Below are 12173 nucleotides of genomic sequence, written 5' to 3' on the forward strand. Positions count from 1 at the left end.
GTTGATTTCATATTTATGCGTAATAAGAAGCATTTGAACATTTTCCTTTTATCCTTTATCATGCAAGAATCACTATTTGGGAAGAACTTTTTGATTGTAGTGATATATGAAATTCCAACTTCATCATGCCACATTTAAGTATCTGTTTGTAATTTACTTCCATCATTGTGCCACAACTTTTACTGGTAAAAGTATACAATTTCCCTCAGAAGCACTTTATATATATATTCAAAAAAACATATAAAATGCCAAATTAGCTACAAAATATATGAAAACATGCATATTCGTACATCTATGAAGATAGAAGACAAACATACAAATTTTTGAGCCATATAATAGAAAGTAGACCATTAACATATGGAATGAGATAGGTTATCTAGCAACTGTCAACATTAACATGGCCAATGAGTTATGTTTACAACATAGACCGTCTACACACTGAAATATGAAGACCAAAAGGTTCGTACATCTATGAAGATAGAAGTGGCATCCATACTACATTGATGATTAACCATTTGAGCACCAACCACCTAAAATCAAGATTCTATCAATTACAAACAAACATACAAAAATTTTAGCCATATAATAGAAAGTAAATCATTAACATATGGAATGAGATAGGTTATCTTGCAAATGTCAACAATAACATGGCCAAAGAGTTATGTTTACCACATAGACCATCTACACACTGAAAGATGAAGACCAGAAGGTCCAAAACAATAAACTGAGCTAGTTGCACCACCATATAATTTCCAACACTCTAGGTACATCAAGCGATGCCACCCAATTTTGATTACATTTGCCTAATCCAAGCCTTAAAATATGGTAGAAAAAGCCTAACATGCCCAATCAATGATTTTGGTTGGAGTGAAAGGCACATTTTTGCTAAGGCCAGGATAAAGGATTTCAACAATCAACACCACCAACATTGGGATACATATAGGGTTTGGTGCTCTTGATTAAATGCCAATCACATGCCCTCATATGTGATAGAATCCCAAGAAATGTTGCAATCCTGCTGATTCTAAAATCCTCAGAACTGATAAGTATGCTAAATTTTGAATGAGATATGAAATTCTATTTTCTCCATAGCAAGTCTGATGAGAGTGGTACCACTCTCAAACATCCTAAAACAAGTAATGGTCGTGTTAAAAAAATTTAGGATAAACTATCATTTTACTTTAAGAATTTATCATTACCACTAGGGAATGTCCAGCGAGCGTGTAGGGTCCAAGGAGCGCCTTGGGAGCATGCTCCTTGGCTCTATGAGCATCCTTGGGAGCACCACGCTCCCCAATGGGCAGCGTGCATGCCCAAAAGGTCCAGAGCGCACTCCCAAGGGTGCTATGAGTGCTCCCACTCAGGGATGGGGATGGTTATGAAAACTATGGTCAAACCCCCAGGGACAGACTTTACATTCAAGGTCTCTAGCTGGTTATATTTGCCCCATTATCTATGTATCCTTACCCTTCATCCCTGGCTCAATTCCGATGAAATCCAAATGCAAGTTTTGATACTTACATTGACTATGCAAATAGCTTTTTCCTAAATGTCCATAATTCTTTCCCATCATGTTGACCCAGTATTCCATTTTTTAATGTGCAAAACCAAAAAATACTGCTGTCTCATGCAAGACAAATATCCTGTTCTCTTATGATATATTTCATATGCATTATTTGTCACTGGGATGGAAATAATGCTGTGGCTGCATCCTGCTCAACTGTCACCCAGTAAGCATAGTATTTGCAAATGTTGAACATGCTCATCCAAGCAATATGTTTCTTATGCCATAGTTAATCCTCGGATGGTTCAACCATGGTTGCATTTACACCAAGACTGTTGTACAAATGTACAGCTTTCAGTTGTGAACTTTTTGAAATTCACAGTTTTGTTGTTAATATTTCATAAATAGTTAAGCATTTGACTTTTAGCCAAAGAAAGGATGTACAATGTAATTACCAAACCAGGCATGCAAGTACATGTCGTAAATAGTATGCAGAGAAAAAAGAGTGCCAGGAACACAGATAATGAAAAGAGAGACAACATTATTTTATATGAAAATATCCAAACATAGTTGCATAAGCACAGATGGAGCTTAAATATCAAACAGAATCAGATAATAAATAAATTTGAAGGGAACTTGACACTATCAGTAACTTGACGAGTGCTCTAGACCAACTTTATCAATCAATTACTACCTGACTCCACCAGATCTTGAAAAGTGATCTAGACCAACTTATCAAACAATTACTAAAGATACATCATAAAACATTTACCAGTATACTTCTTTTATGTTTAACAGGACATCAAAAATGGGCAGTGAAATGATACAAAGAAATACAACTCTTTCCAGCCATTTATTTCTTTGTAAACGTAGAATGAGTATCAAAAAGAATTAAACTTTCGACGGCATGTTACAAAATAGTTGAGATTAATCTCAACACTGAACATCTTAAGATCACCTGGGCAAACTTCCCATACTGCTAGAAGTGTTGACTAAGATTAAATTTGACATAGGTAAAAACACCATTCTGTATTTCCCAGGACAAGAAACAACCTATGTAGCACTAAAGGAGGCATCAATTTTCTGAATTAAAGGCATCAAGATTACCTTCTTTTCATGATGCATAGTGTGATAATCTTCAGTCTTCCTCCTCCTACTAGTTAATGCATGGTCATGCCGAACTCTGTCATCGACCAAGCCAGAAGCTGAACCATTACGATGATCATAGGATCGTTTCTCCCAGTGCAATTTCTGGTCTTCTCCACTGTGTGCACTGCCAGAGTGATCATATCGAAGATGTGAACGATCCAGCCGTGAACTTCTATCATCATAAATCACACGGTCCATCCGAGAATACATGTCATCTCGTTCATGGTGTCTTGATCTTGATGTGTCATCTACCCTTTCTTTAACCTTGCCACGTTGCTCTTCATGTCTCCTTTTCTCTTTCAGACGATCTTTGTCAATATTGGAGAGACTAGCCTCTTCTCTGCTGCGACCTCTCTCCCTGTCACTACCATGCCACATTTTTTCTTCAGAATGATGCCTGCTCCTACCTACAAGCATTGACTTGTCCTCTTCTCTATCTCTCCTAGCATGCACCTCTTCAAACCCTGGTTTTCTCCAATGTTCATCTTCTCTTTCCCTTCGTCTCCAGGAATCATCCCTCTGTTTTCTTGCCCGGGAGTCATCAAACAAAGTTCGCCTTCGGGAATCTTCCTCCCTTCGTCTAAGATGGTGATCATCATCCCTCTCCTGTTTTTCCCTGCTCATATCTTCCCTCTCCCTCAGATCCCGCAGCCCTTCATCCTTATCTGCTCTCTCCCTCCTACGTAAGTCTTCTTCCTTTCGCCTAAGGCTCTCATCATCCCTCTCATGTTTTTCTCTATGCATATCTTCTCTATCTCTAAGATCCCGTATGCCTTGATCCTTGTCCGATCTCTCTCTTCTAGACAAGTCTTCATCCTTTCTTCGCAGATAGCCATATTCTCTCTCATGCTTTTCTCTAGCCATATCTTCTTTATCTCTGAGATCCCTAATGCTTTGATCTTTATCCAATTTTTCTCTTCTTTGCAAGTCTTCTTCCTTCCTCCTCCTGCGATAATCATCAGCCTTCTCATGCTTTTCTCCACCCATATCCTCTCTTTCTCTCATATCTCGTGTTATTTCGACCTTATCTGCTCTCTCTTTCCAAACTAGGTCCTCATCCCTCTTTCTTCTAAAGTAAGGATCATCCATTTTTTCTAGCCGCACTGGAATATTATCCTCTCTCTCTCCGCGCTTGCTGTCTTCTTTATCAAGCCGAGGTCTCCAATCATCTTCATCCTTCTTCTTTCTTACATTCAAGAGATCTTGCCTGTCATCTCTTTCAGTGTCATGTCCCCTGTCCCTGTGTTGCAAACCATCCTCTTTTGTAAGGATATCTCTCCTCCGTGAATCTTCATCTTTCTCTCTTAGACTCCGCATATCTTCATTTTTCCCCTGCCAGGCTTTAACATATTCTCCCCTTTCCCTATGCTTATCAGTTCTTTCTTCTTTAACTCTCCTACGGTATATCTCTTCTCGGTCTCCATGATATGGATACTGGTCATCTCTATGGTGGTTTGGATTTTCTCTGCTTCTCTGATGCCTGCTGTCTCTCTCATTACTGTGTCTACTGTTCCACAAGTACTCCTTCTGATAGAGATAAGGTTCCTCCTCAGACTGGAGCTTGTTTCCTTCCTTTGCCATCCTTTTTGAAGGTCTGTATTGTGATATCTCTTCCTCACCATTTCCACGACCTCTGGAGCAGTCCCTGCTATTACCTCGGTCCTTAGAATAACCCCTACTATTTCCAGATTCTGCTTTACTGTTTCCACTCTTTGATACCTTGAAATGATGAGAATAGCCTGCTGCTGTTGCAGGTGACTCATTTTGTGGACTTAACTTTTGCCTTTTCACAGAATGGTCTGAGCCATGGTCGTCAATAGTATCGTCATCAGGTTTGACTTCTGAATTTGGTTTGCTTTGGCCATCCGATCTTGAATTGATTTGCAATTCATTCATGGGATGTTGCTCAACATTTGTGCACCTTACATCTGGAGTGGGCTCTCTCTCAGTGTCAACCATTGTGCATCCTATTTCTAGTATCTCTGTTCTTTCCACACCATCCCCTATTACTTCCTTTCGATAGCTGTCAGCTCTACCACCTCTGGCATCTTGATTTGCAATACTCCCATTGCTGTACTCATTTCCTATTTGAGGAAAACCTTTGTGGGGTTTCACCAACTGTGGCCGTCTGCTTGAACATCAGATCAAAAAGATAAGTTCAGATCTACCAGCATAGTTAATTAAATGCTTTTAAGGAGACATTAATACTCACATCTATACAGAAACTCGAGGAAGGTGACTTATTTGATAAGGAATGTTACAAATATGGCAGTGAATATATAAAGGTAAAGGAATGATGGAAGATAGATCAAGGCAACAGAAACTGATAAAATTACAATGACGAAAACTGATAATAAAAATTCAAAGGGACACCTTGACATTAGTTGCTCCAGAAGAAGTCTAAAATTCACAGAACAAGAGCCATTTAGGGGCAAGAAATACCACGTACAAAATGCAACAGGCAGTAATCAATATTTCCATCCATTAAAAAATTACTTGGTTGAATGAAATCGCATCTTTAAAATACTAGTTGGGTATCTAAATCTAAGAGAACTGAACCTATTATCAAAGAGCATTTACAACAGTTTAGCCAGCAGAGATTAATTTTAGAACAGTCAGCAGTTTTTAATTTTAAAATAGGCAGCAGTTTCTTCATAAAAGGACACCACTAAAGGTTACTGAGGCGATAACCACAAAATTATCCAATGTAACCAAAATGCATTTGCATCACTTAAAGGCCTTCAACTCATTTATTATATAGCCGATTGGTCAACCATGAAAAATTTTCCTAAGCATACAGTGAACATGCAATAGCCACTGCACTGAGTTTATAGACACATCAGCTAATGAAAAAAGTCCAAGTCTCTGAGATAAATAACCATGGAAGCTTCCATATAAGTATGCCAATTATTACATGAGAACAAATAGTAACCAGTGAAATTGGAAGCTATACTGCACATCTATGCTATGACTGCATGGTGAATAAATCATGAAAACTAAATGGCAAATGTCGCCAATTAAACATTACTGCAAACTTAAGCATTTTATATTATCTGCTTGCATGGATATTATCTGCTTGCATGGGCACTATGCCATATGTTCACTGTTATACTGCTTCTGATGTTCCCATCCTAAGTTCTCATAAGACTTTTATTGTATGCAGTGCTATCTAGTCGTGTGAGGCACCACAGTAGCAGTTCTCAAAGGAGGAGGACAAAAGGTCACTCTTGAGTCTTGACTAAGCAGTTTCATAAAGTTGGCCTCAAAAACAATCAATGTTACAGTGACAGAAGAAAGTATTAAAAAGAAAGAAAAAAATGGATGAATATGAATCTTTCTTTGCAGAAAAGTATGGAGCAGTTAGAGGTTTCTGGCAAGATTAAATCTAACTTTGTGGCAAGGACATCACTGCAAGTGCATACATGTAAAGCATCTAGGGGCACAGCTGAATAACAATATGAAACCCTAAAAGAGAATGTCCTGAATTAAATTTCACCTGTTAACATGTTGCTGATCAAGCATCCTGGCTGGGAACATTGGTCCTGCACTAGAACCTGGCTGACAATGAATAGGAGGACCAGGTGGCAAAGGTAGAATCCCATCTCCATGATGCAGTGTTCTAGGTATCATTGCACCTCCAGAGATTATTTTCTTACTGACATCATCCCTTTCCCATGACTCCATATGCCGTGCTTGCAAGGAAGAATCTGTATTTACTTGTTTCTGGTATCCCATTTCAATCTCTCCCCTTTCTGATTCCTCTCTTTCAATAATATCATTTGCACTCTCAGGTGCTTTCAAAGGACCAGTGGTGTCATCCTCTGATGCATCTTGTAAGACAATCTGATCCCATGACAAAAACAACAAAATTTAGTGGAAATATCATTAGACAAAAAACAAGAGCTTCAACAAAAGCGAATGCCTCTCAAGAAGCTAGAAATACAGCTCAAAATATGATTTTCTAGAAAAGTGCGACACCATCACAAGAGCAAACTTCATTTACCTCTATTACAGCATCAGCATCATGATTGCGTTGCCGTCTAAAATCTACTGAAGGACGCCTTTCACCAACACCACTTTCTACCTGTATAGCTCTACCAGTTGGCTGCACAAAAATATGTTGCAACATTCAGTAGATCATAAATGTATTGACATATGCTCGCAATCTAAATAACATTACAAGTATATTCTAATTAAAGACCACATTGTGAAAGGAGCATGTGTAAGCAATAACATACAAGAGTTGCCCTTCCACGTCCCAAACCCCTTCCACGACCAACTGAAGCTGCAGATCCTGGATCAGAGAGCTTATGCTGTGTACTCTCTCCAAAAGCTTCATTCCGGCCTGTGGCAGTTGCCAGCTCAATTGGTAGGTCCGGATCATACTCCTAATTCACAAGTAGCCCAAAAAATGAATATACAAACAGCAAGAAATGACAACACTTGAAAATACAGCCAGTGTATATTTATTGTCTTTTGGAATGACCACCTGCTCAGAACGCCCACTTTCATAGACACGAATTTTGCTTTGCATGGTTGCCTCCAACTTATGTTGTTCCTGCCAAAACGAGCCCCTAAATTCTGAGTTTTGCAGTTAACTAACATCCACTAAAACACTAATAACAATTTATGGAGAATAATCAGTATTTAAATATATTTGGCAGAATAGATCATACCAGTTTTCTGCAATACTCCTTCCAGCTGTCTTCATCAAGTTTAAAGTTAAAGAAATCTGTTATATCTGTTCCAGGAAGCTTCCATGGCTTCTCCTCAAAGTTATCAATGTCAATTTCAAATACCGTCCTGCAGAGTGAGCATCGAGGGAAAAATGGATAATCAACACCTTCAACCTGCTACCTCGGTAAGATGGCAAAGTTGGCAAGGAATAACCCATAGAAATATCAAACCTTTGAAATTTACATTATGTATATCAATCTAAATGCAATGTAAATATGTGATCATAGAAGCGCCACAAACTCAATAGAAAAAGTCAAAAAACAATATAAATAAATTTTGATCAGGCAGCAGTATCTCTGCAAGCAATAATTGTAAATTAAAGAAAATCATAAGACCAAACAAGGCACTTCAAGCAAGTCCAAACTTCCCAAAAGTGGTCTTTAAACAAAACAAATCCCATGGCAATACACCTCATCAATATCCCTCAGAAAACACACAATAAAATATCTGATGTTATTCTCCCAGAGGCCAGCATGTGCACAAATGGTGCGCTTCTGTTGATGGATGAAGATGAGAGTCACTTAAATGCAAGTGCATGTGTAGCACCCATTTCTATCAAATTTACCACCAAAAAACAACCATCTGCAGAGCCCTAATAAAGGCCGAGAATGGAAGCAGCTCACTGATGAACAAACCATGTTGTCTTGACAAAGTTACTGACCAGGCTATTTCCATTTGACAAGTATGACCCCCCACCAAACCAACAAAGAAATTTTCAGAAAGGGAATGGTGCCAGGATGAAGCAAGGGACATCAGTAGAATGCCTGAAGCTCAATTCCTTTACAATCTGAGAAAGAAAACTCATTAAATATATGCTGATGTTCAATCTAATCAAGAGAAAATGCTTTGAAAAAATCAAACTTGGAGTGGGGTCGGTTCATCAACTTGCTTTCGCCGTCAATTGCAAAACTTCAGCTGCTTGATCAAGATGTCTCGGATCATGGTATTATCCACAGATGTAGCAAGATTTGCAACCAGTGCCCTAGAAAACAAACTACATTTTGTGATAGATAAGACTGCCCTTTTAAATGAAAATGAAGCTTCCACCTACTACAGGTAGACTTTGAAGCAAATCGATGTATTAACAGCAACATAATATATAAGAGAAGCCAGTGAGAGATAACAAAATTAGCCATCACCTTCAAAGGAGAGACTACTACATTTATATAACATTGTTATACAGTTACAAGTCCTGCTAATAAGCAGTTACATCATTACACATAGCCATAGGGCTTCTTTCCAGAGGACCATTTTGTTGTCCTGTATTATTGATCCAAATTTTACAACCCCACACTCTACAACCATTCCCTCCAATGTTCGATGTCATAATGTATGATATTATTATGGTACAAAACGTGAAGTTCACATGTTACTTACTTGTTAGGAGGAAGAGAGAATTCAAAGCCAATCTGAAAACCACGCCCTCCAGGAACATTGCTCCAAGGAGGCATGCCAGCACCAGAGAGAAAACTTCTTTGCACAAACCCTCTGCCGCCACTAGAGGACCAATCACCTCTTCCAGTGGTAGGTACACCACCTTTGCCAGGTGCCCAGACACCTCCACTAGGGATAGCATGCCTACTGTGATTCGGAGCACCAACTGAAGCACTTGAAATCCCCCCTGGAATTGATGCCGCACCTGGCCTCACATACTGCACTCAAGTGGACATGTGATCAGAAAGATCCCGTGATTAAGCATTCAAGTTTTCCTTGATATCAATAATAAAAATAGACAAATCACATAAAACACAATTTTGCAATGTTAACAATAATAATGAAAAGAAAACCTTTATGTACAGACATGTTCAAACTTCCCTCGGACACCAACAGATTTACATAAGCAGCTCTATAACTCAACCTACTTATCTATGAAATTTCATCATTGAAAAGTATTCGTGAAATTGTCAAACTGAGCAAAAATAATAATAGCAGAAACCAAGTAACTTCTAACTCGGAAAGATAAATTTTCCTGGTGTTTTGGTGTTTATTCCCTAAAAAATGGGACAGGGCTGTCTTCAGACAGAGCAATAAAAAACAGAACTTAAAGAGACAAACCTTGTATTGTGAATAGTGAGAATGATAATGCTGACTGCCGTAGCCAGCCCTTGGAACAACTGCATTTCCAATACCAATATTACCTTTTCCTGTCTGCCCCTTATCATCACCAGTTTTGTCTGTTGGTAAAGCCTTGTCAGTAGGAGCAGGTACTGCACCTTCAAAGGGTAAAGTGGTTTCGGCTCCCCATTCTTGCTCCTCAATGGGATTATCACCACCGGCAACAATCACCAAATCATCCCCATCTTCATCCTCGCTTCCTTCCTCAAAATCCCATTCCCTTCTCTCTACATTGGGATAAACCGCTCGATCATCATTGAGGACAATTTGCAAATCATCCTCACTGTCACTATCCCATCCATTGTCTTCTTGTAATCCTTGACTCTCTGCAACAGCCAAGTCCGTTGGAGGTGTCAAATCCTGCCTCGCAGAAGATCCTTCAGCAACCCAGTTCTCTCCGTTGCCTTCCCCGTCTTCCTCTATCTCACCATAATCTCTCGAGAGCCCTGGAATTGAAGTTGTCACACCATTCACCACCATGCCAATACCTGGAATATCGTCTTGCTGAGGAAGACCATTCTCCACTTCAAATTGAAACACATTTTCGCTGTCTGGGAGCTCAGTTGGTGCAAATGCCAAATCTCGGTCGTTTTTCTCTTCCTGGTCCGTTTCGCACGCCACTGACCCACTGACTGGGTTTTCGGCATTCTCTTTATTCAACTCATCCTCGCGCCCCCCCATATTGATCTCTGTCTTCTCGACAAAATCGCCTTGAACAGAACCTTGTGCTTGAGACCCGACTTCATCATTTTCTGAATAATTCAACTTCGTCTCGGACTCTTCTTTAGCCCCATCTTGTTCGATCACGCCACCGGGTTCCGTGTCTTGCTGCGCCTCGTTCACCGATAAGTCAAAACCCTCTGCTACTGACGTCTGCTGGGACAATGAAGGTGCCTTGGGCGCCTGCTGGGACAACGAAGGTGCCCTGGGCGCCTGCTGCTGCGACGACGATGGCGAGGCTTTCCCATACAAAAGCTCCTCATCGTCATCGAACTCTTGTTCATAAGTGACCTGAGATCTTACGGGCGCGGGATTTGGTGGAAAACTCAAATTTTCCTCTAAAGCGTCCTCATACAGATCTCCAAAATCGTCGTCTTCTTCCATCGGGTTTATATTACCGCTCTTCACAGAGCCGATACGAGAACCCTCGAGTCTTTATATCAATTTAGCAAAGATACAGGAAAACTATCCTCTGTGTTCTTTGCTTTTGACTATTTTGTCCGATCAAGCACAAAAGTTCAGAACATCCTTATTCCTCTTCCCGAGATGGCGCATCCCTTATTATAAACATACGAAAAAATACAACTCTGGAAGAGCCAAACCCTACCCAGAAAATCGAGATGAAATCAGACAAAACCTAGATGGTAAAAAAACGAAAAAAGACGATTATACGGCGAGATGAGATGAATCATACCTTGCCCAGATTTGAACCCTCGACCCTGGATTTCCGGGGGCAATGGCCATAGAGAGTTTCAATTCCAGGGATCAGACCTCTTCTTGCTCATACGCTTTGCATTTTTGGTCGGCCATGTTGTTCCATTGCAAATAGAGAATAGAATGGAATAGAGTAAGAGAGGTCTGGCCGACACAGGCCAGGTGCGAGCCGCCTATTTTTAACCTTTCATTAAAAATCGTATATCTGCAAACAAACCGAGTATTAACGTCCCCACCGAAGCTATCAGTGAAATCCTTCCACCTTCTTGACTTTTGATCTATGCCTATTCTTAACTGCTCCGCCAACTTCATCCCCAACTTTTGGGATACGTTTTAGAAGCCGTGCATGTAATGGACTTTTTGAGTAAACTTAGATGGCTGCAGTCAAATGCAGTATTTACGAATGGAGTAGCAATCAATCTTGGCTGAGATGTGCATTTTATGGTGTAGTATAGAGAAATGGGTTGTGTCATGTGAGATATTTATGTTGCATATATATTTTAAAATAAGAATAATAATTAAAAAAAATGTCTCAGGGTTATAGCTTTATAGTTTTCTACCTGTCAAAAAAATTTCGAAGTTTTTGTAATTTTAACTAAAAAGTTTTTGAAAAATTATGATTATTTCTAAATTGAAAAATATATTTTTAACTTTTTTAAATTTTGTTTCTAATTTTCCATACGCTGAGTGTTGATGTGACATAATTTTCTTAGTGGAAGGCGATATAATTTTGGTATTTGTTAGACATTGGAAAATAATTTTAAAATAGGAAAAAAAAATACGTGATTCGTTGTTGTAGAGGATATGACACTAGCTATCATGATTGATTTGATTTGTAGTTGACATTGCAGTCTATGGTAATGCTCTGACGACAAGGATCAATAGCAAAGGTTTCATGGCACAAATCAATGACTGGTGAGACGCGAATTGATATACAGAAGATGCGGGGTAGGGTGTTAGGGGTACTTTCATATACATAAGCAGGGTGGGGGTCAGTACTCCAATAGAATGCATCTTACTTGAAAGGTCTAGTGTGTGGCTAGCTATCTAATTCAACAATGGAGAATGTATATTGGAAGTGAATGTAGTGTTCCTAATGGAAATTTTACAATGATAACAAGACATGCAAATACAATATCATATAAATTTTTAGAAACAATTACACATGAACCAGAAATTTTCTGCGAATCCTAAAACTTGCCAAGATCTTATTAATAATATCAGCTTGTGGTAC

General features: G+C 39.3%; 1 protein-coding gene across 4 annotated transcripts in view; it reads right to left on the minus strand.

Annotated features, from left to right (window-relative positions):
* The window catches only part of FIP1[V] (FIP1[V]-like protein), a 41696-nt gene extending 30396 nt beyond the window's left edge, over positions 1–11300 (minus strand). The window contains exons 1-9 of one of the 4 annotated variants that reach the window (XR_016249462.1): positions 10920–11300; positions 9446–10828; positions 8768–9042; positions 7330–7456; positions 7143–7211; positions 6892–7041; positions 6657–6758; positions 6150–6496; positions 2612–4784 (exon numbers count right to left, since the gene is read on the minus strand). Coding sequence is in view for 3 of the 4 variants with exons in the window: in XM_089385783.1 (XP_089241909.1) it covers positions 2612–4784; positions 6150–6496; positions 6657–6758; positions 6892–7041; positions 7143–7211; positions 7330–7456; positions 8768–9042; positions 9446–10609 (4407 nt within the window). In the remaining variant the exon portion in view is untranslated. The remainder of the gene's footprint in view (positions 1–2611; positions 4785–6149; positions 6497–6656; positions 6759–6891; positions 7042–7142; positions 7212–7329; positions 7457–8767; positions 9043–9445; positions 10829–10919) is intronic. The other 3 variants (XM_089385783.1, XM_089385782.1, XM_089385784.1) reach the window with 3 other exon arrangements.
* Positions 11301–12173: the final 873 nt, after the last annotated feature.

The sequence above is a fragment of the Pinus tabuliformis genome, chromosome Q (assembly GCF_031772625.1).
Source record: "Pinus tabuliformis cultivar Carrire ecotype Pingquan chromosome Q, CPIR1, whole genome shotgun sequence".
In the NCBI taxonomy this organism is placed as follows: domain Eukaryota; kingdom Viridiplantae; phylum Streptophyta; class Pinopsida; order Pinales; family Pinaceae; genus Pinus; species Pinus tabuliformis.